The sequence below is a fragment of the Stegastes partitus genome, unplaced genomic scaffold, assembly GCF_000690725.1.
Source record: "Stegastes partitus isolate 25-593 unplaced genomic scaffold, Stegastes_partitus-1.0.2 Scaffold698, whole genome shotgun sequence".
Classification (NCBI taxonomy): Eukaryota; Metazoa; Chordata; class Actinopteri; family Pomacentridae; genus Stegastes; species Stegastes partitus.
This window is the reverse complement of record NW_007578429.1, coordinates 251,973-275,424: the sequence shown is the minus strand read 5'-3', so window position 1 is coordinate 275,424 and position 23,452 is coordinate 251,973. Positions and strand designations below refer to the sequence as shown.

General features: G+C 42.0%; 3 protein-coding genes across 4 annotated transcripts in view; 2 read left to right on the top strand and 1 right to left on the bottom strand.

Moving 5' to 3' along the window:
• The window catches only part of mfsd8 (major facilitator superfamily domain containing 8), a 6,294-nt gene extending 5,126 nt beyond the window's left edge, over nt 1-1,168 (top strand). Inside the window, exon 12 of the mRNA XM_008290836.1 lies at nt 235-1,168. Coding sequence (XP_008289058.1) covers nt 235-441 — 207 coding nt within the window. The 3' untranslated portion in view covers nt 442-1,168. The remainder of the gene's footprint in view (nt 1-234) is intronic.
• Nucleotides 1,169-2,708: 1,540 nt separating this feature from the next.
• LOC103363885 (nucleolin-like) lies at nt 2,709-13,047 on the top strand. 2 transcript variants are annotated; one of them, XM_008290835.1, is made up of 18 exons: nt 2,709-2,883; nt 3,008-3,030; nt 4,195-4,261; nt 4,363-4,583; nt 4,667-4,747; nt 4,824-4,895; nt 4,982-5,161; nt 6,298-6,465; nt 6,544-6,607; nt 6,690-6,780; nt 6,863-7,004; nt 7,914-8,018; nt 8,130-8,229; nt 8,314-8,554; nt 9,811-9,885; nt 10,010-10,112; nt 10,619-10,734; nt 12,153-13,047. In XM_008290835.1, exons 1-18 carry the CDS (start codon nt 2,859-2,861, stop codon nt 12,244-12,246), a joined length of 1,968 nt encoding a protein of 655 aa, XP_008289057.1. In that variant the 5' UTR covers nt 2,709-2,858; the 3' UTR covers nt 12,247-13,047. The 2 variants fall into 2 exon arrangements, with proteins under 2 accessions (XP_008289057.1, XP_008289056.1); XM_008290834.1 differs by lacking the exons at nt 2,709-2,883; nt 3,008-3,030 and having other exon boundaries at nt 3,052-4,261.
• A 5,538-nt stretch (nt 13,048-18,585) lies between these two features.
• LOC103363895 (zeta-sarcoglycan-like) overlaps nt 18,586-23,452 on the bottom strand; it is a 37,113-nt gene continuing 32,246 nt past the window's right edge. Inside the window, exons 8-9 of the mRNA XM_008290847.1 lie at nt 20,386-20,509; nt 18,586-18,777 (exon numbers count right to left, since the gene is read on the bottom strand). Of these exons, the coding sequence (XP_008289069.1) occupies nt 18,586-18,777; nt 20,386-20,509 (316 nt within the window). The remainder of the gene's footprint in view (nt 18,778-20,385; nt 20,510-23,452) is intronic.

Sequence of the window (23,452 nt, the reverse complement as noted above, 5' to 3'; positions counted from 1 at the left end):
GTTCTGGAGGCCCAGTCAGAGTCCAGACCTCAGTCCTACTGAGAATTAGTGTCTGGACTTGAAAGGTTCTGTTCACTCATCATGATCCCTGTGGAACCTGACAGAGCTTTGACATGAAAAGTCTTGTTTTTGTAAATTCTTGTGAAGAAAGCCAAACTTTCTGCACCATTGATCAGTGCTGACGGGCAGTAAAAGATTAAACCTCCCCGTCATGTGTCCCTCTGGTTTCTTTAGGGTGTCTACATGGGCTGGTTGACGGCGTCGGGCAGCGGCGCTCGGACGCTGGGCCCCGTCTTCGTCTCCCACGTCTACACCCTCCTGGGCCCCCGCTGGGCCTTCAGCCTCATCTGTGGGATGGTGGCCGGCGCCGTGGTGCTGCTCGGCTCCGTCTACCACAGACTCATCGCCTTTTCTGTGCGCCACGGAAGGACAGTGGACTGACACCGTGGATTCGTATTTGGCCAGGCTGGAGTGACCGCCTGCTGCTGCTGCTGCTTTATACTTTAAGATGTGGTACCTGATAAGCCTTAAAGATTTCCTAACTCAGGGTTCTGACCTTTAAACTCTTAACGCGATAAGGCCGAGGTGAGTGACGACGGCTGCTCGGTGAGGTTTAGAGGAGCACTGCAGCTGCACTTTCACTTGCTGTGAATGAAGTTGTGGCACATGTTGATGAAGAACACTGGAACGTGATGATCCGTGTCACAGAAGATGATGCGGTTCGTGCTGATTAAACATTCCCGTCACTGAACTGGTGAGAAATATTGAAAATATTTTTCCTCTTCTCGTGTTAATGGCTTCACCTGTGGTTCAGAACTGCAGGTTTTTGTTTACCTGAAATTATGCAAAGTGACGTGTGTCTGCTAACAATTAACTGAGTGATGCATTAAAGATTTTATGTGATTTTATGCTTTTATTTTCCCCTCATTAACACTGTATGGTATTTTTATCATGTCCTACGTTCACTCTGATGATGGAAAAATGGTCTTTGTGTTAAAATAAATTATATCCAACGTGAGCCCGACTGAAAGAAGAAAAACATAAGAAGCGGTCTAAAGAAAACAGAAATGAAAGAATGTAATGTGACGTTTGTTGTGGTTTAATGTGTGAAAGCTCTAAAAACTAATATGTGATTAAACCGTTGACTTATTACTTTACGTCAGTGAAAGTTGAATCTGTTTGCTGGAGTCCAAACACTTGTCGTGTTGATTACGGAGGTTTTACTGGAACAGCAGCAATAAAAAACACATTTTATGGTTTTATTACAAGTTGCTGTAGTTTAATAAGTTATTAGTTATGTTAGTTATTTGTGTTCTATGACTTTATGGCTCATCTCTTCTCCTGGAATATTTAAATGGTCCGTCGCCCAAATGTGCCTTAATATCCAGATTTTTGACATTTCTGTGGATTAATGTCCCGGTTTTGGATGTTTTGTTGTATTAATATCCAGGTTGTTGACATTTTGGTGCATTAATATCACGATTATTGGTGCTGTTGTGCATCAGTGTCCAGTTTTTTTTTTCATTTTTGTGCATTATTATGAAGATTTGTAACATTTTGGTATGTTAACATCCAGGTATTTGACATTCTTATGCATTAATCTCCAGGTTTAGGACTCTTTGGTGTGTTAATCTCCAAGTTGTTGATGCTATGGTGTGTCAACATCCAGATTTTTGGACATTTTGTTTAGTTAATATGCAGGTTTAGGATGTTTTTCAACAACAATACCCAGGTTTATAACGTTTCGGTGCATTCCTATCCAGATTTTTGAGGATTTGGTGCGTTAATCTCCTCATTTTTTTTGCCTGTTTTACTGGGTCATATCCAGGTTTTTGACATTTGGATGCATTCATAGCCACATTTTGGATGTTTTAGGGTTAATATCTAGGCTTGGTTTGTTAATATCTGGAATATTAGTGTTTTAGTGTGTTATTCTAAAGATTTGTCACATTTTGTTGCACTAACATAATTTTTTTTTATATTTAGGGTATTATTATTCATGTCTTGACATTTTGGTGGATTAATATCCAGATTTCTGGTGTTTTGTTGCGTTTATGTCCAGGTTTGTTGCAGAGCTTTACTGGTTCAAGGACTCAAGCTAAAGTCATTATACACAACATAACAAATAGTTTATTTAACAGTCTGAAAGCTGAGATAAAGTGGAATTATAGTTTTAGGTTTTTCAACAGTCTTGTGCTTCAATATTCAGATTTTGGACACTTTGTTGTGCTAATGTTGACGTTGCTGATGCTATGGTGTGGTAATATCCAGATTTGGAACATTTCTGGGATTTATATGCAGTTTTTGGACGTTTTTCTCCAGTAATATCTAGATTTTAAAAGTTATGGTGCATTCCTATCCAGATTTTTTATGATTTGGTGTCTTAATAGCCATAGTTTTGGCATTGTGTTGTGTTAAATCCAGTTTTTTTTTATATTCTGGTGCAAATTTTGGATGCTTTGGGTAGTTTGGAATGTTTTTATCGGGGGTTATCAAGTTTTAGTTTGTTAATATCGAGGCTTTTGATGTTCTGTTGCGTTGACATCGTAGTTTTGATATTTAGGGGCATTAATATCCACATTTTGGGGCATTATTATTGTGTTTTCGTGTTTGTTTTGATTTTTGCACAGCGTCCAGTCAAACTTCTGCGCAGCCGCCGTGTGTCCGGCAGGGGGCCATACACAGCGCGCATGCGTCAACCCAAAAGCCAAGTTCCGTGTCCGTTCGCGCACAGAAAAGTTGGGCGCGCGGGCGCGACATGTTGACGGCGGCGGTATGAGGCTGCCCGCGTCCACGTAGCGTGAAAATAACTCGGCGCAGCAGCGAGGAGAGCCGTGGCGGGACGCAGAGCTCCAGACATGGACATTTTCGGAGACGACACCGGTGAGAGAAGTCCGGCTGCAGCCGCTGTCTGGAAGTTAGAGGCTAGTTTAGCTAGCAGGCTAACGCGCCTGTTAGCAGCAATCAGTGTTGACCGGATTTGTTTGTTTGTTTTTGTCTCTTCCAGAGTTTACGGACATCCGCATGGTCGTAAGTAAAACTCTCCTCCCGGAGCCCGGACGTTGCGGAGCGGGGTCGCGTTGGCGCGTCGCCCGCTGACAGGCGCGATGCTGCGGCCTCAGAGGAGCCGCCGCTCCGACAACTTTGTCCGGTTCGGCTCCGCTGATGAAGTGGAAGCTGTCAGAACATAAACCCAGTCTGTAGTCGGTCCGGAGGGTTTGACCCATCACAGGACGGGATAGTAAACCGCTCAACAGGCCATCTGTGTTGGCGGTTCAACCTTCATTAAATCATTAAAATCCGGATTGTTGACACTTTGGTGCGTCAGCGTTCAGGTTGTTTACTTTGTGGGTGTGTTTACATCCAGGATTTGTCTGTTTACCCACAATAATGTCCAAGTTGTTGATGTTTTAGTCAGTTTATATCCAAATATTTGAAGCTTTGGTGCGTTTTTATGCAGGTTTAGGATGTTTGCGGGTGTTCATATCAAAGTTTTTGACATTTCGGTGCAGGAATATCCAGGTATTTGAAGCTATGTTGCATCAGCATCAAGGACTGTAATGATTTGGTGAATTAATTTAGTGGCTTCTGACATTTTGTTGCGTTAATATTGTGTTGTGTTTAATAATAACCAGATTTTGGATGTCTTAGTGTGTTAATATCCAGTTTGTTGACGTTTTGGTTTGTTATATTGAGTTTGCAGATGTTTTAAGGTGTTAAAATCCAGACTTGTTGACATTTTGATGTGTTAATATTCAGGTATTTGACTCTCTGGTGCGTTATTATTCTGGTTTTTGACACTCTTGTAAATGAATATCCAGTTGTATTTGATATGTAGACGTGTCAATACTAAACATCCTGCAGTTACTGTGCTCCTGTAATGGGCTTTCCTTCAACTCCTGTCTCTTTTAAATGTGCTATATCAGCAAAAGTGACTGGACTTCTAGTAAAATGTGACACTTGTCCCATGTAGATGCGGAGTTGTTCCCATTGTCTACGTGTTCACTAGAAGCCCGTCTGCTGGTGTGTAGCCACTGAGTCAGGGCTTTTTCTCTGTAAATGAAAGTGAAACTTAAGGACGTGTGAATCCTCACTGAGGCTCCAGTGTAGGCGGACATGGAGAAAGTTTCAAGGCTGAAGCTGAGGAATGCGACGGCTGCAGGGCTGCCATTCACGTCTCTTTTCTCTGCCCAGCAAAAGGTGGTGAACATGTTTGACGGACGTCCTCACATGCAAAGGATCATAACATGTGGCCTGTTTGGTGAGACGACATCATCGTTTAACGCTCAAGTCTGGAAAATTCCATTTAAAATCGAGCTTTTGTTTTAAATTTGGCATCTCTGGTTTTGATTTTATCTCCAGGTATGGAATACAGTGAGGAGCTGGACGATACAGGTGAGGACGATTTCGACCATTGGGCACATGGCAGTTTCCATGGATACGGGAGGCTGCCCGGGAGGAGTAACGATAGAGGATTAAATAGAAACCCGATGTCCAGCTCCGTTTATCCCCCTCCGCTGCATTACTACGCTTCAGCTCATGAGGCTTCCCAGCCCGCCGTAAAAGTTAACTCCAGAGACAACGTAAGTTCAGTTTTCCTCTGTTTCAGATGAGTCTGCTTCAGAGCTTCAGACGGTGCTGTACTTATTACGCTTCGTTCCCGCAGGATACTGAAAGAAAAACCAGATTATTACAAGAATCTAAAAAAGGCAAAAACAAGGCTGAGAAGAAGCGGCTCAAGAAACAGGTAAGTTCTGCTTTCTCCAACGCCAGCTGCTTGACCATCGGGTGAATCTTGTGTCAACCAGTTCATCGTCCAACAGAAACAGAAGGAAAGAAAACAGCGCGAGAAGCTGGAGAAGGACAAAAAGCAGAACCCCGCCAGAGACGAAGAGGTGACGACAATCTGTGAGACGTCTCGAAAACGCAGGCGAGCGTCGAGTTTTCATTGTGACGGGGTTTGTTTGTGTTCGTTTTACAGGATAAAGACGACGCTCAGCAGCCCGAAGCGGAGGACGGCGGAGCGGCCGCAGATAAATACGAAGACGATACCGGTTCAGGTGTTAAACTGTCGGCTTCGGCCAAAGATACAGACACGAGCGACAGCAGCGAAAACGAATCCAGTGATGAAGACGCCAAGAACGACTCGAACGACTCAGAGGTTTGTCCTACATCATGAATATATTCTGAATCTGTGATTAAATTAAAGGAAGAAAACGACATCTGGTGTCTTCGTATGTTGTTCCTCCGACGTCTCAGAGTGTGCTCAGAGTTTAGTAGAATACTTTTGGCTGAATTTTAAGCGAAAAAGTGTGAAATTTGTAAACAAATGTGGCCTTTAGAACCCAGAAAGTTCCCATTAGTGTCTATATTTATGACTGTATCCATGTTTCCCACTAAAATATAGTCTTTGGTCGACATTTTACCAACTTTTCTGGCCTCTAACTTCAGCAGAGTTTGATGTGTGACGTGTTTTTTAAACCAAGCTTCCAGTTTTTTGTTGTTTTGGACATAATTGTGACTGAAGCTCCTGCCTTCTGCACCCCAACAGTCTCGCCAACGTTGCTTTGAGGTTTTTGGCTTCCTGATACACAACCAACTGGGCCTATTTTCATACATTTTTATACATGTTTGTGCTTTAATATCCAGGTTTTGGAGGTTTCGGTGTGTTACTTTCTGGGTTTTTAATGTTATTGTGCTTTATTATCCAGATTTTTGTGGTTTTGATGGGTTGATATCCAGTTTTTGAGCATTTTACTGGGTTTACATCCAGAGTGGTGATGCTTGTGAGTGTGTTTTACTCTGGAATTTTGCTGTTTCGCTTCAGTAATATCCAGGTTTTGGACATTTTGGTGCAGTAGTATCCCGGTATTTGAAGCTGTCGATGCATTCACGTAGAGGTTTTGCAGTGCTGATGTCCAGGTAGTTGTAGCCAAGATGCAGAAACATTCAGGTTTTGGACATTTTGTTGTGTTAATATCCAGGTTTGGCTGTTTTCTTGTGGTGATATTTATGTTTTTAATGTTTTGATACATGTTTTTGACATTTAGGGGCATTAGCATTGAGGGTTTTTACTCCTTTGTCATGTGTCTACACCTTAACTTCAACATCACACGACTGTTTTGGGGGTCTCATGCTCGAAGTTGCTGCTGTTTTGTTAAAATGCGACATTTAAACAGGACTAGCTCCTTTGGTGTCCTTGTTTTATGGAAATCGTTGCCGTTTCTAATGTAGGAATTCTACTAAGACTCGCTGGGAGATGGTGTGTAACAGTAATGTGTGTGTGCGTTTCTGCAGGAACTGGACATGACGAGTACTTTTGTGAGCAAAGCTGCTCTTATAGCGAAGCGTAAACTGGAGCAGAAGCCCAGAGCCGAGAAGAAGGAGAAGAAGAAGACCCCGGGAAAAGAAGAACGTAAAGCCGTCGCCGACAAACCGACTCAAGACGAGGAGGTTGACAAGAAGGTGACGGACGAGTCCAGTGAGTCGTTCTCTTCTGATGCACAGGATTTAGTCGCTCATCTCGTGTTTCCGTCTCAACAGGATTCTGCTGCTCTGAGCAGCTCCGCCTTTGAAGAAAATGTTAAAATAAGCACCAATCTTGCAAGTAAGTCGTATCCTAATGTACACAAATATATTTATTCATCTGTGCATTTGATTTTAACTGAACATCCTCCTTTTTTTTCTAGATATTGGAAATAAATATGCAAGTTCTGGAGACTTTAATATGGCCGTGAAGTATTTTACTGATGCTATTAAGTACAATCCCACAGAGTTTAAGTAAGAACCTCATTTAAAGCACGTTTGCTGTCGGTGTTTACGTCGTCGCTGGGTTTTTAATGCAACGTTTCCTCTGTCGCAGGCTGTTTGGGAATCGTTCCTTCTGTTTTGAAAAGTTGCGCGAATACGACAAAGCGCTGACGGACGCAGAGCTGTCTCTGGGCATCTGTCCAGGTTGGGTTAAAGGCCTGTTTAGGAAGGGACGAGCTCTGGCCGGTCTGAAGGTGAATAATCTACAGTCGACCCTCAAATGCTCCATTTTATGTCTCTGTATTGTGTCCGAGTGGCAGTTAATGTGGCTCAGAAGACTCTTCTGTAACAATCACACAAAAAGAAAGCAGTTTTTAGCTTTTAGAATCAACATTTGAAATTTACGCTGCTTTTGTTTCATTTAGTATTTAAACCCTCTGATCCCTAAAACCTGCCGACGGTTTTGAAAAGATTGTTGTTTGTTAAAGACGACTAAAATTAGACCATTTACCTGCAAGAAAGTGTAATAAAGAAGAAACACTGATTGGATTGTCAGGTCTTTAATGAATCGTAGAGTTCGGTTTCTTTGGGAAAAACGACCAAATCGGTCAAAATTATTTCTACGTGTCTCGTTTGAAAAGTTTCTCGTGACTCCGCTGCTACAATCAGACTTCATGTTTGACCTGCAGGTTGTGTTTACATGGAGGAGATAAGAACTGAGTGTTGAAACAAGATATGAGTCCTAAAATATCCACAGTGTGTAGAGTCACAGGTTTTTCTCAGTGTTGGTGTTTTAAATGCAAAGAAATTAAACTTTTCTTTTTTGTATGATTTATGGCTTTAAAACTTTGTTCAACTCTACAAAATGTTGAGTTGTGTCTCCTTGTTGCTGTGATTGTTGTTTTTATAGCGATGCAGGACTTTATATTGCAGACAGGGTTAAATCTTACATTAAACCGTGACAATAAAATCACAACTTGTGCTTCGCTGTGTATGTTTCGTGGTTGTAGACGTGAATAAGTAACTCGGTTTGTCTCTGTTTGTGGGTCAGGTTGAATCTCTGTGGCCTCGTAGCTGCAGACTCACATGATTCCCTCAGACTTGTTTAGACTGTTGCTGTAATAACAAGCCGGTGGATGAAAACCTTCTTCTTCTCCTCTCAGAGATATGAAGAGGCAGCGCAGGCCTTCAGGACGGTCCTCAAAATGGACAGTTCGTGTGCAGAAGCTGCCCAGGAGCTGATGCGAGTGCAGATAACACAACTAATGGTTCGTCAAAATCAACGCTGCACTCCATGAAACCGCCTTTATTATCTGTATCTGAACAAAAACAGCAGTATTCATGTTCGTTAACCTGCAGTTCTGTGTTTTGTTCTGAAGGGGTTTGGTTTTACGCGGGAGCAGAGCTCAAACGCTTTAATTATTCACGGGACGGTAGAAAAGTCGTTAGAGGTTCTGTCCACGTTAAACGGTCGACCAGGTGAGCCAACCAGGGTCCAACATCTCCAAACACTTTAGCTTCTTCAGAATGTGCTAAACTCAAACACTGCTCTCTGTGTTTCAGGTGTTACTCAAAATGGCGCCGTCCCACCAGCTCAGGTCGTCAACGTCTCCGGAGTCTCTCCGGTTCTTTCAGCCAACACGAGTCCTGCTGCTGCTGCTGCTCGGTACCAGGAGGCCCCAAAACAAAAGCTTATTAACAAACCTTTAGCCCCAGTCCAGAATATGTCCAACGTCCCGAATCAGCCAAAGCCCGTTTATACTCCGTCAATGAAGGCCAGCGATGACGACGGTCGACCGCCGCCGTGAGTGTTGGTTCAGTAAAACTGATAAATGTCTTTATCCGAAAACTCAGTGTGTTTTGTTTTGTTTTACCAATAAAGCTGTTTGTAGCCGCCATTGGTGAAGTCCCTACTTAACCAATCGTTGGCCACTTTTAGCAATAATCAACTCATCGTCAAAATGAAGTAGAAATTTTTCAGTGCGTTGATAAAACTGTTTGTTTTGCCACAAAGTCGGCTCAGTTACAAGCATTAGTTTGACAACCAAATAACGTCAACACAAGGTTACCGAAATATTAGTTCAAATAAAAATAATGACGCCATTTAAACTTTAGATTCTGCGATCGACTCAAGTATCGAACGCAGCAAACGAGCTGCAGTCTTCTATATGATCCTCGCAGCTGATCGATGGATTGTTCTCTGTAGTTAATCCAGCTGCTGGAAACAGCTGCTCAGCCAGAACAGATGTGCACAAATACTGTCGCAGCAGCTTTATTAAAACTGTCAGTGTTGACGACCGCCTCTAGAATGTCTTTATAGTCAGCACACTTTATCACTTTAATGTTTTCAGAAACGTCTAAACAGTCTTGTTGCTGCTGAATGTCTGACTGTGAACTGTGTTAGCATCCTAGCTTAGCGTTAACATTAGCCGCAGGTAGCTAGCTAAACCAGACAGCCGCCACTTTACGACGTGATGCTGCAGAGTTCATCAACACGACGTAAGCAGCTAGACAGCAGGAAGGTGCGCTTGTTTTATGGGCGGACAGCACCTGTAACTCTGTTATTAAAGTGTGTGATGCTCCACCTGGTGGAGCAGCCAGGTACTGCAGCTTATCTATAGCACTTTATGTGACATGCGTTTCCCTCATCTTCTGTCTTTAAAGCACAAAACTTACTTGTTGTGTTGATGTTCCTCCATTGTAGGCACAAATATTTGAACTTTAAAAACTGTGAGCTCAACCTTTTTAACTCCGTGTCCGTTTAAATAGCTCCGTAAATTACAGAAGCGCTACAGATTCTCAATACTAGCCAATCTAAACAAAGGTTAATTAAAAAGATGGTCCTCCATCAGTTTTCGTAATGGACAAGCTTAATTAAGTCGGTGTATTTATGGTTGTTGGTGCTGCTTCACCTTTAATTAGACGGTATATCCCGACGGAACAGAAAATCGTTGGATGCTTTCATGCAGTTCAGACTCTGTTATGAATTATGTTTGTCTGCAAAAAGGTTTTCGTCCGTCACCTTATTATTCTCGTTTTAATGATGTTTTCTTTCCACAGAGAGCTGTTTCCAGTTTGGATCGGAAACTTGAATTATCCAGTACCCGAGTCCACGATTGTCAACCTGTTTAGCAAGTAAGAGATGATGTTGTGGCGTTTGAGTATGATGTTACAGGTTATTTTAACAGTTCAACCAAGTTATTAACTACATATTTAAGCACTTGAGCGTTATTGGTAGTAACTCGTTCTTCTCCTGCAGGGTCGGAGTTGTTTATAGCGCGAAGGTTCTGGTTACCAAACGATGTGCCTTCGTGAACTTTACAAAACAAGAGGATTGCGACGAAGCAATCCATCGATTTCATGTGAGTACGTCCTGAACCGTCTGGACAACTTAGTTCAGTTGTACGACTTTCTTTAATCTCTTCGGTCGTCTGGGAATTCTGTGACTGGAAACCAGGTTGAATAAATCTCCTCAAGATATGAACACACGAACCAGAACTTTATGTAACTGTAAAGTAGGAGCGGAAAACTGGATTTAAAAGGATGTGGGGGAGATTTAAGACGACGGTTTGTTCTAACTCGTAACAGAAATGACTTTGTTGAGGTATATTGTTGACAATGTGCTAAATAGGAACGATGTTGTTGCTCAAAAATCCAGTTTCCAGTTTGTAATTTATTTCACAATAAATTTACACCCACAACTAAAAATCCGTCAACTCTCGTGGTGCGACTCGTCTCAGAACGTCAGGATCACGTGTTTCTCTGCAGGACTGTTGGATTTTATCGTGTTGTGGTTGAGTTCAGTGTCAAACGCATACCTCTGCTGTCTGCTCACATTCCTGCCTCACCGATACGTTATCTCTTCCAGGGCTATGAGCTGAACGGCATGAAGATCGCCGTGAGATACCCGGACAGGATTCCTCCGGGGATGGGCATCTCCAGGTCCGCCCTCAGAGCTGAAAACCCGCAGGACGAGAACGTCGGGTCGGTGATTTTATATCAGAGATTTAAAGGGACATTGAAAGAAGACGCTTGTGTGAGTTTAGATTAAAAAAATAAAGTTTGGAGCCAGACATGCTGCTGCCTCTGGAGCTTTCAGGCTAAACAACCGCCTCCAGAGTGAAGCAGTTTCTTGCTGAAGGCCAGATTATCAACCCAGACGGATACAGAGTCCCAGAAAGGTCACAGCAGCAGTTTTTTTTAAAGAGCTGCTTTATTTTGTCTCACAATAAGTTATTCGTTCCTTCTGAGCCACGTGGACAGTGTGTCGATCCAGTGAAGGTTGAAGCGTTTGTTGCTCATTATTTACTTTAGCCTGCGAGATAGTTTGAGTGATTGTTAGCTTCATAGTTAGCTAGACAGTTAGTCTTACAGTTAGCCTGGAAAGTTGTCAAAGTTAGCCTCAAAGCTCACCTCAAAGTTAGCTTACAGTAATTCTTATAGTTAGCCTGTAAAGTTGTCACACAGTTAGCCTTAAAGTTAGCTTGACAGTTAGCCTCACAGTTAGCCTTCCAGTTCATCTCACAGTTATCCTAAAAGTTAGCTTGACAATTAGTCTTACAGTTAGCCAGACAGTTTGCCTCAGTTAGCTTGACAGTCAGTCTCACAGTTAGCCAGACAGTTTGCCTCAGTTAGCTTGACAGTCAGTCTCACAGTTAGCCTTCCAGTTCGTATGATATTTAGCTTTACAGTTAGCCTCAAAGTTAGCTTGACAGTCAATCTCACAGTTAGCCTTCCAGTTCGTCTTACAGTTAGCTTTACAGTAAGTCTCTAAGTTAGCTTGACAGTTAGCCTGTAAAGTTGTCACACAGTTAGCCTCAAAGTTAGCTTGACAGTTAGTCTCACAGTTAGCCTTCCAGTTCATCTTACAGTTAGCTTTACAGTAAGTCTCTAAGTTAGCTTGACAGTTAGCCTGTAAAGTTGTCACACAGTTAGCCTTAAAGTTAGCTTGACGGTTATTTGTACAGTCAGCCAGACAGTTAGCCTCAATAAGCTTGACAGTTAGTCTCACAGTTAGCCTTCCAGTTTGTATAACATTTAGCTTTACAGTTAGTCTCTAAGTTAGCTTGACAGTTAGCCTTACACTTAGTTTGACAGCTTGACTCACAGTTAGCTTGACAGTTAGCCTCACAGTTCGTCTGCTCTGGACCTGATTCGTTTCCAGAGTAACCAGGTTTACACTGTGTTGAACTTGATGTGGAACTAAAATAACCTGACAGTAAGTCAGACTAAAGCCCGGCTTATTTGGTGAACTCTCTGTATGAAACAGACCCAGATTTAAACCTCTGGTTTACTGTGGCATACTGGGAGATTTACCAGATTTTGGCTCGAATGAACCGGACGTTCATTTAAACATCAAAGCACAACTGAGTCACTTTTTTAATCTAATCTACTGATTACAGAAACAGAGAGTTGGATGACGGGAGGAACGCAGTTGGAAATCGGAGGTTTGTTCGCCCTTACAAACCTGTCCAGAACCACAGAGGCAACTACTGAAACCACCCCGACGCCTCGGTCTGAATGAAGGCAGGACGTCTTCGTGTTCAGTGCTGACTCATCAACGGTGTCTTCACAGCATGTGGACTTCTGTCGGGCCACAGACACTCATTGGCTAAACTGTTTTTAAGGATTGTTTTTAAGAAATATATCATTAGACAACCAAAATTATCTGGTTCATGTAAACTCGTGATTCCATGACACTGACAGTGTTACAGGTCCATATTTTAAATATCAGTATCCAGAATAATGGTCGTTTAGAACTTACGTATTATCCAAAACGGAGAACTTGGTTTGTCCAAAACAGACTGGTGAGAAAGTCTGACTCATGTGGAATCATTACTCTATGTTCAGCTGGTGATTACTCCATAATTATGCTATTAGCATTGGTCACCAGACTTCAGTATTCCATCACAGTGGAGGTACATTTTTTTACATTTACAAACAGAGAACCAGGAGTCACGACTGTTTTAATTTACATTTATAGAACATACGGTCTGTCAGGAGCCTCACGTGTACGACCTGTTTCTAAATTCTCCGTATTCAGTATGTTAATTCACAAGTCTTCACTGCCGATTATACATTTAATCTTAAGTTGCACTTGTATCCTGCCGCGCTGCAGACAGTTGTAACCGTCTATAACACAGCGCGAGGCAGCGTTTCGTCCTATAACTGGTTCACAGGATGACTTTTAAATGACGTGTTTGGGTGGAACATCTGAGTCTTTGTTCAGGTGCCCCTCCTTTACCGACGAGGTTTGTGTTCTTAAAACAACAATTAAAGATTCTTTCATACTCTGAATTTCTGCCTCGTTATTTTAAACGGTCCAAGCGTTTTACTAAAAAAAAATTACGTTTAACAGGAAAGACGCACATGAAGGTAATTCTACGTTTATTATATGCAATAACTATGTACTACAAGATCCTCTAAGTATGATAATATTCATAGTATGAAGGTAGAACTCTGCATGACTTCATTAAATGTACTGAAGTCACTGGAGATAGAACCCGGCTGATTCTGAGGAGGTCGTGTTGGAGGAACTAAGTTCTGCAGGATCCACCTTGAGCAGCTCTGATGGATGCGAGCGCTGCATGTTTTCTAAACAAATTTCACAATAAATTAGGTTACGACAAAGTAATTAACTCGCAGTGAGCCTGTTTTGGTCCTTCGGGACGTTCGCCCTCCGTCCAGGCAGAAATCCAACTCTGGAGGTAATTGAATTTTCCAACCTGATCGGCCAGTAGGTGGCAGCACAAGCACACGATTCACTGGTGGACTCTTACAGGACTGATTACCTGAAAATACTGCATTTATAACATGTTGTTGTGTGGAGGCAAGTTAAAAACTGTCAATATGAAAGCTGATAAATTAGATTCTGATGACTTATTTTGGCTGAACATCACTAATTATCCGACCAATCCAGCTACAGTTAATATTCCACCGGCAGCATCACTTCTGCCGAGTGTTTGATGAGGAAAATTCACCCCTGAGCAGTTTTGTTTAGACTCTGACATCGAAAATTCTGTCCACGCGTGATGCTAATTTATCCAACTACGAATGCTGCAATAAAATGTGTTTTGGCTGTTGCTGTATTAATTAGAGCTCACTTTCTCCATTAATGTTGCTGCTGTGAAACCGAAAAATCTCCCAAATTAACAACGTGGTAAGACAGAAAAAACATCTTGACTTTAGCGAACGGGTCGTAGTTTCACAGCAGAATATTATCCAGATGTGACCGAGAGGGTCTGAACAACTTTACATTGGAGCCTGATCAATTCTGTCTCCATAGTTAATAAATTTAAGTAATTATTAAGGTATTGTGTTGATATCTTTCACTTTGGATGCTGCAGGTGACCAATAAACTCAGAGGAAAGACTCCCACAAACAGCTGGAAGCAACAAACTCGTTGGCTGTCGTTTGATGCTGCGTTCACGCCGATGCTCAAACTTGGACGTTCAGTAAATTATCTATCAGATGCGTGTGGAGGCGTCTCTGGACCAGTAACTGCACATAAAACCGCTTCCTAACACAGAATATTTCCCATGAAGGGGCAGCAGTGAAACATCGACGCCATGCTGCACCGCGACATCAACCGCGAGGCAATCTGTGAACCGAGAGCGATCTCACATTATTAAAAAAAGAAAAAACAACCCAAGATTGGCTTTTGAAGCGACACCTGTTCATCTCGTCTGAGCCGCCCGAGAGGCCTGAACATCTGTCACGTCTCAACCCCGGTGAGCTCTGAACGGTTTGACGGTGGTAGACTAAGTCTTATGCCCCCATTAGTGGCTGTTTTTGACTTTGTTTACATCCGCTGTCACGTTAAGGGCGTCAGTTTAGATATATTCCTAATAAATGCAAAAATATCCATCAATAACTGATTCATTTGTTGATCAAACTGGGTGTAGTGGACGTTTTTTCAGTGCCATTTTAGTCCACAAGCGCATCTTAGGAACTCAAAAGTCGCCCCGCTATATAAAAAACCATCCTAGTTGATTTAACTCATTAACTCTGGGTGGACGCCATTAAATGTCGTAGAAGTCTTTGTCCTGGTGCCCCTTTGCGAGCTAAACCTCCACAATGTTATCCACTTGCTTTCCGCCTCCTAAACAGTAAGAGGCTCCACCTAGTGGTGCATCCAGGTACTACAACTCATCTACACAACTTGACGCGTATTATCTGGCACAATGGTACCAGATTGGGACTCGGTGTCGCCAAATGCTAAATATTAAATTACCCAGATTGGACCGGGGGCAACGAAACCTGTTCACGACATCCATACACTACGTTAATTATTTCAGGAATTTAATATCATTTGCCAAAACTTTCTCCTGCATGAAATCCAACCTCGGCAGCGATCTGGGAGCGACACGTCAAACCGTGTCCCAGCTCTCCGAACAATTTCAATACGTATTCATGTGTCGCCACAAACTTTGTCAGAAATACCCACATTCAGCTTTTCTATAACTGATCTGCATATGAAGGCTTGAACCCAAAACAGCCGCCGTCTCCGAGGACTTCAGCATCTGTTGGAGCCCAATGAATGCTTCGGCAGCAGAGGAAATGCAAAGTAGATGTTTTTTTTTCTTCAGCAGAAACCTTCCCCATGCGAACGGGTTTTTGAACGTTCTGGACGTCTTTACCGCCTTTCACCTCCCCGACGCTGATCCTGAAGCGTCGACAAGTCGTGCCTCGGTGTTAATTATGAGACTTTCAAAGCAGAACAAAGTTGCTCAGAAACACCTGCTGAGTCATTCCGCATGCTTTTTGAAAACCGACATTAAAATACAGCGTCTACGGCGGCTGCTGCGACACCAATCCGGGCTTTTTTGATGGCGACTTTGGGCTTAATTAGAGCCAGAAAACGTGCGCCGAGGCGTGACGGCAGCAGCAGCAGCAGCAGCCGGCAGCGATTATATCTCGCCTTAACCCTGCCGCTTAAACGCTCTCCTCTGGCCACTTCTGGCCCGAGGAAAGCCTTCATGATGTTCCGGGTGAAATGCCGAAGCACCGCGGCGTTACGGGGACCGATAATGACATCTAGCAGGTGTCAGCATCTGGACGGAGCAGGTTCTTTTTTTTTTTTTTAACTTGCTGGAGTCACTTTTTTTTCTGTCTATTCGGTAATCCAAGATGTTCCTCTCAATTCAGAGAAATAAAAGTCAAAGTAGATGCTGCTGGGATGTAAATGGTATCGATTCTCATTGCTCTGAGTAATGAAACTTGTTCCTACTCGCCCGTACGATCACTTTCAGTCACTGCATTGGAATTGTTTTTTCATTAAAGCGCCACTCGCCTGGTTCATTGCTGCTGTTGTGCTTAAAGTGACGCTTTTGTTAAACGTTAACGCGGAGCAGCAAGGCTCAAACTGGACCGACCGACTTGCCGTTTCCAGATATCAGCCGGTTTTCTGTTACAAACTGAATATGGTTGGATCCAACGTTGGGCGGTTCAGTCGTGCTCCGGGATCCGTCTGCAGCTCCGTGGGATGTTTAATGCATTTTTTTTGTTTCAGCCGATGTGCGTGTAATTGTATAATCGAGTATTTCGAACCCAAAGGGCAGAATCAGAAGTCGCCGCGGTGTCTCGCCCCGGAGCTGCGAACGTTTAGCCAAAAAAACGTGGCCGAAATGTTAAAGAGCTGCAGTTTCAGAAGGAATTAATGTTCGATGTGCTGTTTCCATGAGGAGTCCATTACAGTAAAATCATACGGTGAAGCCCGTTGGATCCAACCGGGCCGCCTCAGAATCAGCAGATTTGTTTTTTAATCTGCAATAACTTTAAAGTTTTAGCTTCACACTATGAATACTTTCAGTTAAAGGTCAAAATCTCACATTTAGCTATTATCCCACAGAATAAATCGTGTCTAGAGATGATCCTGGTGTCGAATGAAGGTACAATGATCCTTTCATGGTCTAGAACTTGTTCCCAGAATTCACTTTTTAAAGTTTTCTCGAGAACAGAAACACATCCAGGGTACCAGTGATGGTTTCTGTGACTCTGTGTCATTAAACTGCTGCAGTTTTGCCGTTCAAACGATGATACATCCCATAATACCGATGCTCAGCGATGAGATTTAGTTGACTTCGACACCTGGAACCCAAAGTGTTCTTCAGCCGTTAGCATTAAACATGTCTATCTGCTGGACTGATGAAGTTATGAGGATTAAAAATAAGTCAAATTTAGACGCGTAACGTTTTTCTTTGTACTTCAAAGACCTGTAGCTGTGAAAATATTTGTAGTCTGATGGTGTAATGTTGCATGGATCCATTAAATATACTGAAGTTACTGCACATTAAACATCAGGTGGAGCTTTTTGGTTGATTTGACTCTTTGGGTTGATCATTTATTTTCTCTCTAAAGCATCTTTCATGCTGCATCTCTGAAGCACCAGTCATTCTTAGCGTTAAGTGTGCAAACACCATCGTGGATCTTACCGAAGCAGCTTGTCGCCGTCGGTCGACGCGCCTCGATTCGCTGCAGCTCCGAGGTCGGCCGACGTCAAACTCTGAGTGGGATTTAATATGCAAGAGTTACTAGCAGGCAATTAGGCCGAAGAGACTTTTCTTTAAAGTTAGCGAGGCCAGACTGGAATCGCTAATGAGACATGAAATGTTGGAAAAACACTGACCACGGAGTCCATTTATCAGCGGTTCTGGAGCTGATGAGCAACTCGATGCTGCCGTTAGAGTTACATGATGAAAAGCTGCTAAATCATTAAAAAATTAAATAAAAATCTCTTTCATTCAGACTCTGATAATTAAAAGTTTACGCTAATTTCAAAATATTGTCACAGTATCGTAAAAACATGTAGAATAGTTACCTCATCGTAGCAGAAGTGCTGGAAAAGCTTCACCTGAACATCCGAAGCAGCAAAAACGTGTTTAACTCTGACTATGTTTATTGATCGTTTATTTAAAATATTTAATAAGTATTTTAATTAAAAGAGTGTTAATTCAAAATGGCCACCATTTTAAAATCCATGTAGCTAATGTTCTTGGACGAAAAATTGACGAAATTGGCCAAAGGACACCAGCTACATGAATTTTTTTAAATGGCGTCCATTTTTCAAGATGGCCGCCATTTCCGATATGCAATCCAATGTATTATCACAAAGCGTGATCTTGTAGAGTGGTTTTGTTTGGTTATGGCATCAGAATATCTGGAATTTAGCCGGTAAAAGCCATTTTTGTGTGTTATAAAATGATAATTACTCGTTAATGGCATGTTTACATCTAAAAACCTTCCTTCATGATCTTGTTGTGGCTCGTTTTGGTCCCAGGAAGCTATCTGCAGTGGTTCGTTTGCATGAATGAAACAGTTTGAAAACTTAAAACGTTCATTTGGATTCTTTTTTTTCCCAGTAAAATCTCATTAATTCAGACTCTGGTACGTGTTTGTACCTGTGTAATAGTTACCTCGGAGCAGCCGCAGTCCTTGAATATTCAACACAGCATCACGTACCACATAAAAACATGTTTAATTTCAAACACGCACTAACATGGTTGGAAAAAACATGTCTATTGAAAGAAAAAGTAGTTTTGTTTTTTTTTTTTAAGGGGGAGGAAATTGTGCTTCTTTCACTTTCTACGCTTGAGTCCAGTTGGACACAGTTTCAACGCCGTTTAAAGCTGAAGGCACCTGTGTTTCATCCCTCCTGATCTCTCTGAGTCCCGGAAACAAATCACGCTGTTCGTCCGCGAGTAGAAAAATAAACGTGGTCCGACTCTGAGAAGGCGGCCGCGGTTCTCCGGTACGGATTCCTGATGTCCTGCGGAGGAGGAAGTTGCGGCGCCTGCAGCCTCGGAGCAGATGTCGTCGGCGTCCTCGGCCTCCAGGTCAGCTCCAGAGGCAGATGTTGCTCATGGCCTGGCAGGTGGAGCTGCTCTCGGCGGGGGAGAGGTAGATCTTACCGCTGGGGCAGACGCAGACCTCGTACAGGGCCTGGTCCTCGGAGGCCCGGCCGCCCGACGCCCCGTAGACGCCGAGCGGGAGGCTGCCGAGCTGGATGGTGTTGGCGTCCAGCAGGATCTGGAAGTCATTCAAACAACAGTCAGCGGTGATGGATCGCCGGCCGGAGCTGACGAATGGCTCCGGTGCAATCAGCAAATACGACGGAGTGAAATACGGTCGGGACAAAAAGTCAGGACGGTCCGGATCGGAGCAGAAAACTGACGGTTCTGAGCCACGCTGGAGCCGTGACTCATCGTTAAGATGTAGATGCTGGAGATAAGAACTAGTTTCACTTTTACTGAGATTCTACACTGTAAAAAATCCACAGGAAGCAGTGAAAGTAGCAGCAAATACATGTAGAATAAAGAGCAGATTTAAATACTGCAAAACTCTAAAGTGATGCTCAAATTAAAAGAACAAATTAGTATCCGTGAAAATCTATTTTCTTAGTTTTTTTCCCAGTGATTTTCCAAGTAATTTAACAAAACATTTCTCAGTCCTGATATACGAACAGCATCACGACATGATGTTCTTATTACAGCAATTTCTGATTTATTTAAAATGTATTGTTTGTTTAATATTTTATTTGAAATGGCGGCCGTATTTTAAATTCATGTGGCTTATCAACCTAATCAACCCAACTTTTTAAACGTTAGCTACACACATCTTCAAAACAGTGGCCAATTTTCAAGATGGCCGCCATTTCTGATGCACAATCCGATGTATTTTTACACTGCACAAACTCCATTTTCTTGGGTTTTGGTCAGTAGAATCCAAATTTGCCTGTTCTAACACGATAACTTGCGCCTTAATATCATGTTTCGGTATAAGAATCTTTCTACACGTCAGTCATGCTGATGTTTTTAACGCTATTCGTACGTTCTCAACATTTTTCAAGATGGCCGCCATTTCCAATTTGGAATCCGATATACTTTTACATCATTTTTCTGTCACCTGTGAAAACAACTGTATTTTGTTGCTGATTTAACTACAGTATAAATTGTGCGATTTTTTTTGCGCTCTAAGTAATTTGTGAAAACGCGTCCTGTTTTCTTTACAGTTAACGTGTAAATTAATACGTTCTCCTGAAATTTTTACTGAATATTATCTAGAATTTAACAAAAGAAGAAGTCTAAATATGAACTAGCCATTTTTCAGTGCTTAACATAATTTTTCTTTACAATAACAACAAATATCTCTGAAATAACTTCATTTTTCTGACTCAGATTCAGTAAAAAATGGTCTAAAAATATAAATCTGTAATGTGGACGTTACTATTTACAGTTTTAACAGTCACCATTTAAGTTAATCCTAGATATAATCTTTAATTTAACCAAACAGAAGAAGTCAGTCGAGCGCTGTAAAAGAATTAATTATAAAAATTCTAAATATTTACAGTTTTGGTCCGTTTTTATTGTGAACATTTAAAATATTGAGATTTCTGAGATTTTTCTAGTTTTTACCTGTAATTTTACAAAAAAAGGAAACTCTAGAATAAATAGTTTTCATATTTTATAGGTTCAAATATTAACTTCTGAGGATTTCAAAGCCAGTTTTATGAGAAGCTAAATGCAGTGAACATGTTATAATCAGAAACACTGAACGTCAGCGTGACTATAAATAGAGAGAAATAAAACAGAGCAGTGAGGAGGATGAGAAAGGACGAAGCTCTGAGCTCCTCCTCACCTCGCCCTCCGTGGACTCCAGCTGCAGGTCCTTCCGGCCGCTGACCTTCAGAGGGCCCCTGGCGGCGCTGACCTCCACCCCTCTGGGAGCCTCCATGGTCAGGGTTCGTGTTGGAGACTCCAGCCTGCCCAGAAACACAGCGAATCAGAGGATAACCTGCTTCTGTGCTGCAGGGCTGGTTATTAACAGCTCAGTGTTACTTCTATTATTTCTGCAGCTCCTCTCGTTATTTCAAACAGCTTCTAATCACATCAGCTGATTCTGACCTTCAGCAGCACTGAGAGGAAAGCCGACTGTTTGTTCACACCATGAGCCTGAGAGCCAATCAATGAGGAATCTGTTTTTATAACTCATAACAAATTGATTTCTCTCCCTTCCATCTTCATCTTCCCCAAATCTGTTTTCAATGAATTTTAAACGGGAGACTTTAAGGAGCCGCCTTGAAATCGCTTAAATCTCCAAACGGCTCTGAAAGCGACACACAGTCTGGATTATGCGAAGAGCAAATGAATTTCATCTGCATTTGAAAAGCCTGTCGGCGGATCCGGTCTGAAGGGGATCTGTGAAATGCGCCTTTGACCCGGGACTGTTTGTGCTTCAGAACCGAACCGATAAATAAACTGGATTTCTGCTCAATTACGTTTTTTTTGTTTGGCTTTTTTTACTCGTCTGCTGCACAGTTTTCCTTCCAGAAAGCTGCTCAAACAGCAGATACACTGGAGAAACCAACGGCGTCACAACATGATTTTCTTATTACAGTAAGATTATGATTTATTTGAAATGTATTATTTATTTCATATTCTATTTAAAATTGCCAATGTATTTAAAATTCGTGTTGCTTGTCAACCTAATCAACCCATTTTTTCATACATAAACATTCGCTACACACATCTTCAAAACGGTAACCATTTTTCAAGATGGTCGCCAAATGTGATGTATTTTCACACGGTATGAACTCGATTTTCTTGGTTTTTGGTGTCAAAATATTTGAAATTTGGCCATTAGAATCCAAATGTACCAGTTCTAACGCGATAACTTGCGCCTTAATATCATGTTTCGGTATAAGAATCTTTCTACACGTCAGTCATGGTGATGTTTTTATCTCTATTTGTATGTTCTCATCATTTTTCAAGATGGCCGCCATGTCCGATTTGGAATCTGATATATTTTTTACAGAACATGATCTCGAAGAGTGATTTGCTTGGTTTTGGTGTCCACATTTGTTTCTTGTAACGCAATAATCATGAGAGTCATGTTAACTTTTCGGTGTTCGTACGTTCTTAAGAGTGTGGTCATTTTTCAAGATGGCCGCCATCTCCGAGGCACAATCCGATGTATTTGTCACCCGGCACGAACTGGGAGAGCGATTTTCTTGGTTTTGGTGTCAAAATATTTGGAATTTACCGAGTAGAATCCAGATTTGCTTGCTCTAACGCGATAACTTATGCCTCAAGAGCATGTTTCGGGACGAGAATCTTCCCTCATGTTGGTCATGTTAACTTCTCGCTGTTTGTACGTTCTGAAAATTGTGACCATTTTTCAAGATGGCCGCCATTTCCGATATGCAGTCTGATATATTTTTACAAAGCATGATCTCATAGAGCGATTTTCTTGGTTTTGGTGTCAAAATATTTGTATTTTAGCCAGTAGAATCCAAATTAGCTTGTTCTAATGCAATGATTTACGCCTGAATAGCATGTTTCGGTACGAGAATCTTCAAACACAACATTATTAGTAGTAAATTCTCACAACTGCAAAAACTTGGACTTCCGGAAATGTGGCTAGTTTTTGTCCATGGAAGCCATCGTTTGCGTGAATAAAACCACCATTTAAAGTCCCTTTTGCAGTCCCGACAGCAGCAAAACTCTCAGTAAAACCAAACTTCGTTCTGTTACGACTCTGAAATAACGAGATTTTACTGTATTTAGAAAGTTTATGGGTTCTTTCTGTTGCCAGAATCAAACTGTAAGGAGCCAAAAGCGTTTGAAAAAACAAAGATATTATAGCAGCCATTTTGAATTGTCGCGTTTTTTTCTAGATGCACAATTTGACAATAGAAGCTATTTTTCGATCATCTGTGCCGCCACATTTCTTCTGGTTCGACGCTCCTCGGCTTCAGCAATTATTCGCCATGAATCTCCTGATTTTCCACGACAGACGAGTCATTAAGAACATTTTAAAGTCTTCGCACTGCGCGGTTAGAAATTAGAAATCAGCGCCACGTTGTGCGACGTTTCCACTCAGCGCCTGTCATCGCGCACCGAGCGGGCAGCTCTGCCAGAAGACAAAGTGCTCAATTTCCAGGAGTGCTCGCTGGAGACGCAGTCCAGAATAAAGCATTAAACGAATTAAATTAAATTAAAAATGTCTCTCGTGTTTTATAACCGCCGCCTCCATTATCACGCGTGCTCTCTGCGAGGCTCCGACAGCAGCCTCAAGTCACATTTCACTTCACCGCTGACTGGTGCAGGCAGGAGCCATTAATGAGGCGCCATTTAAAATACATTACACGTGTTTAATTAGAGCGGTTTAAGCTCCGCATCCCTGGTAATCGTATTAAATATGAGTGAAGCAGCATTCTGATCCAAAGAAAGTCTCAACACTACATATATTATTACATATATGACTCATAAAAGCCGTCCACACTATGTAGTGCTCACATTATTACGCCACCAAATTTTACATTCGTATGTCAAATACTTGCCTCTCCACCCAATTACAGCGCTTAAAAATAAAGTCAAGGCTGTTTGAACGACAACATCTGAGGAACTACTAAAGATGAAAACCTGAAATTTTCACTCTCATCGTGTCATTGATTCAGAATCTGTAATATTGGACGAGTAGGTCGATATGTGTAGGTTTGTATTATTGTGAAATGCAGCTGCACATTTTTTGGAAAATGCCACTAGCTGACATCTGCGTTACTCCAACTCAGCCACAATCAGAGACTATTTGATCTAATTATCCAATATATTATAGATTCTGAATCAGTGACATGATGAGAAACAACAGAGAAGATTTCAGGTTTTTATCTTTAATAGTTCCTCAGATGTCGTCGTTCAAACAG

Excerpts from the sequence above, each read along its gene's own strand:
- LOC103363885 (XM_008290834.1), top strand. The coding sequence starts at position 4,117 with ATGGAGAAAGTTTCAAGGCTGAAGCTGAGGAATGCGACGGCTGCAGGG. Across the intron at positions 5,162-6,297 it reads ACGACTCGAACGACTCAGAG|GAACTGGACATGACGAGTAC; the intron begins GTTTGTCCTACA and ends GCGTTTCTGCAG. Across the intron at positions 7,005-7,913 it reads GAGCTCTGGCCGGTCTGAAG|AGATATGAAGAGGCAGCGCA; the intron begins GTGAATAATCTA and ends TTCTCCTCTCAG.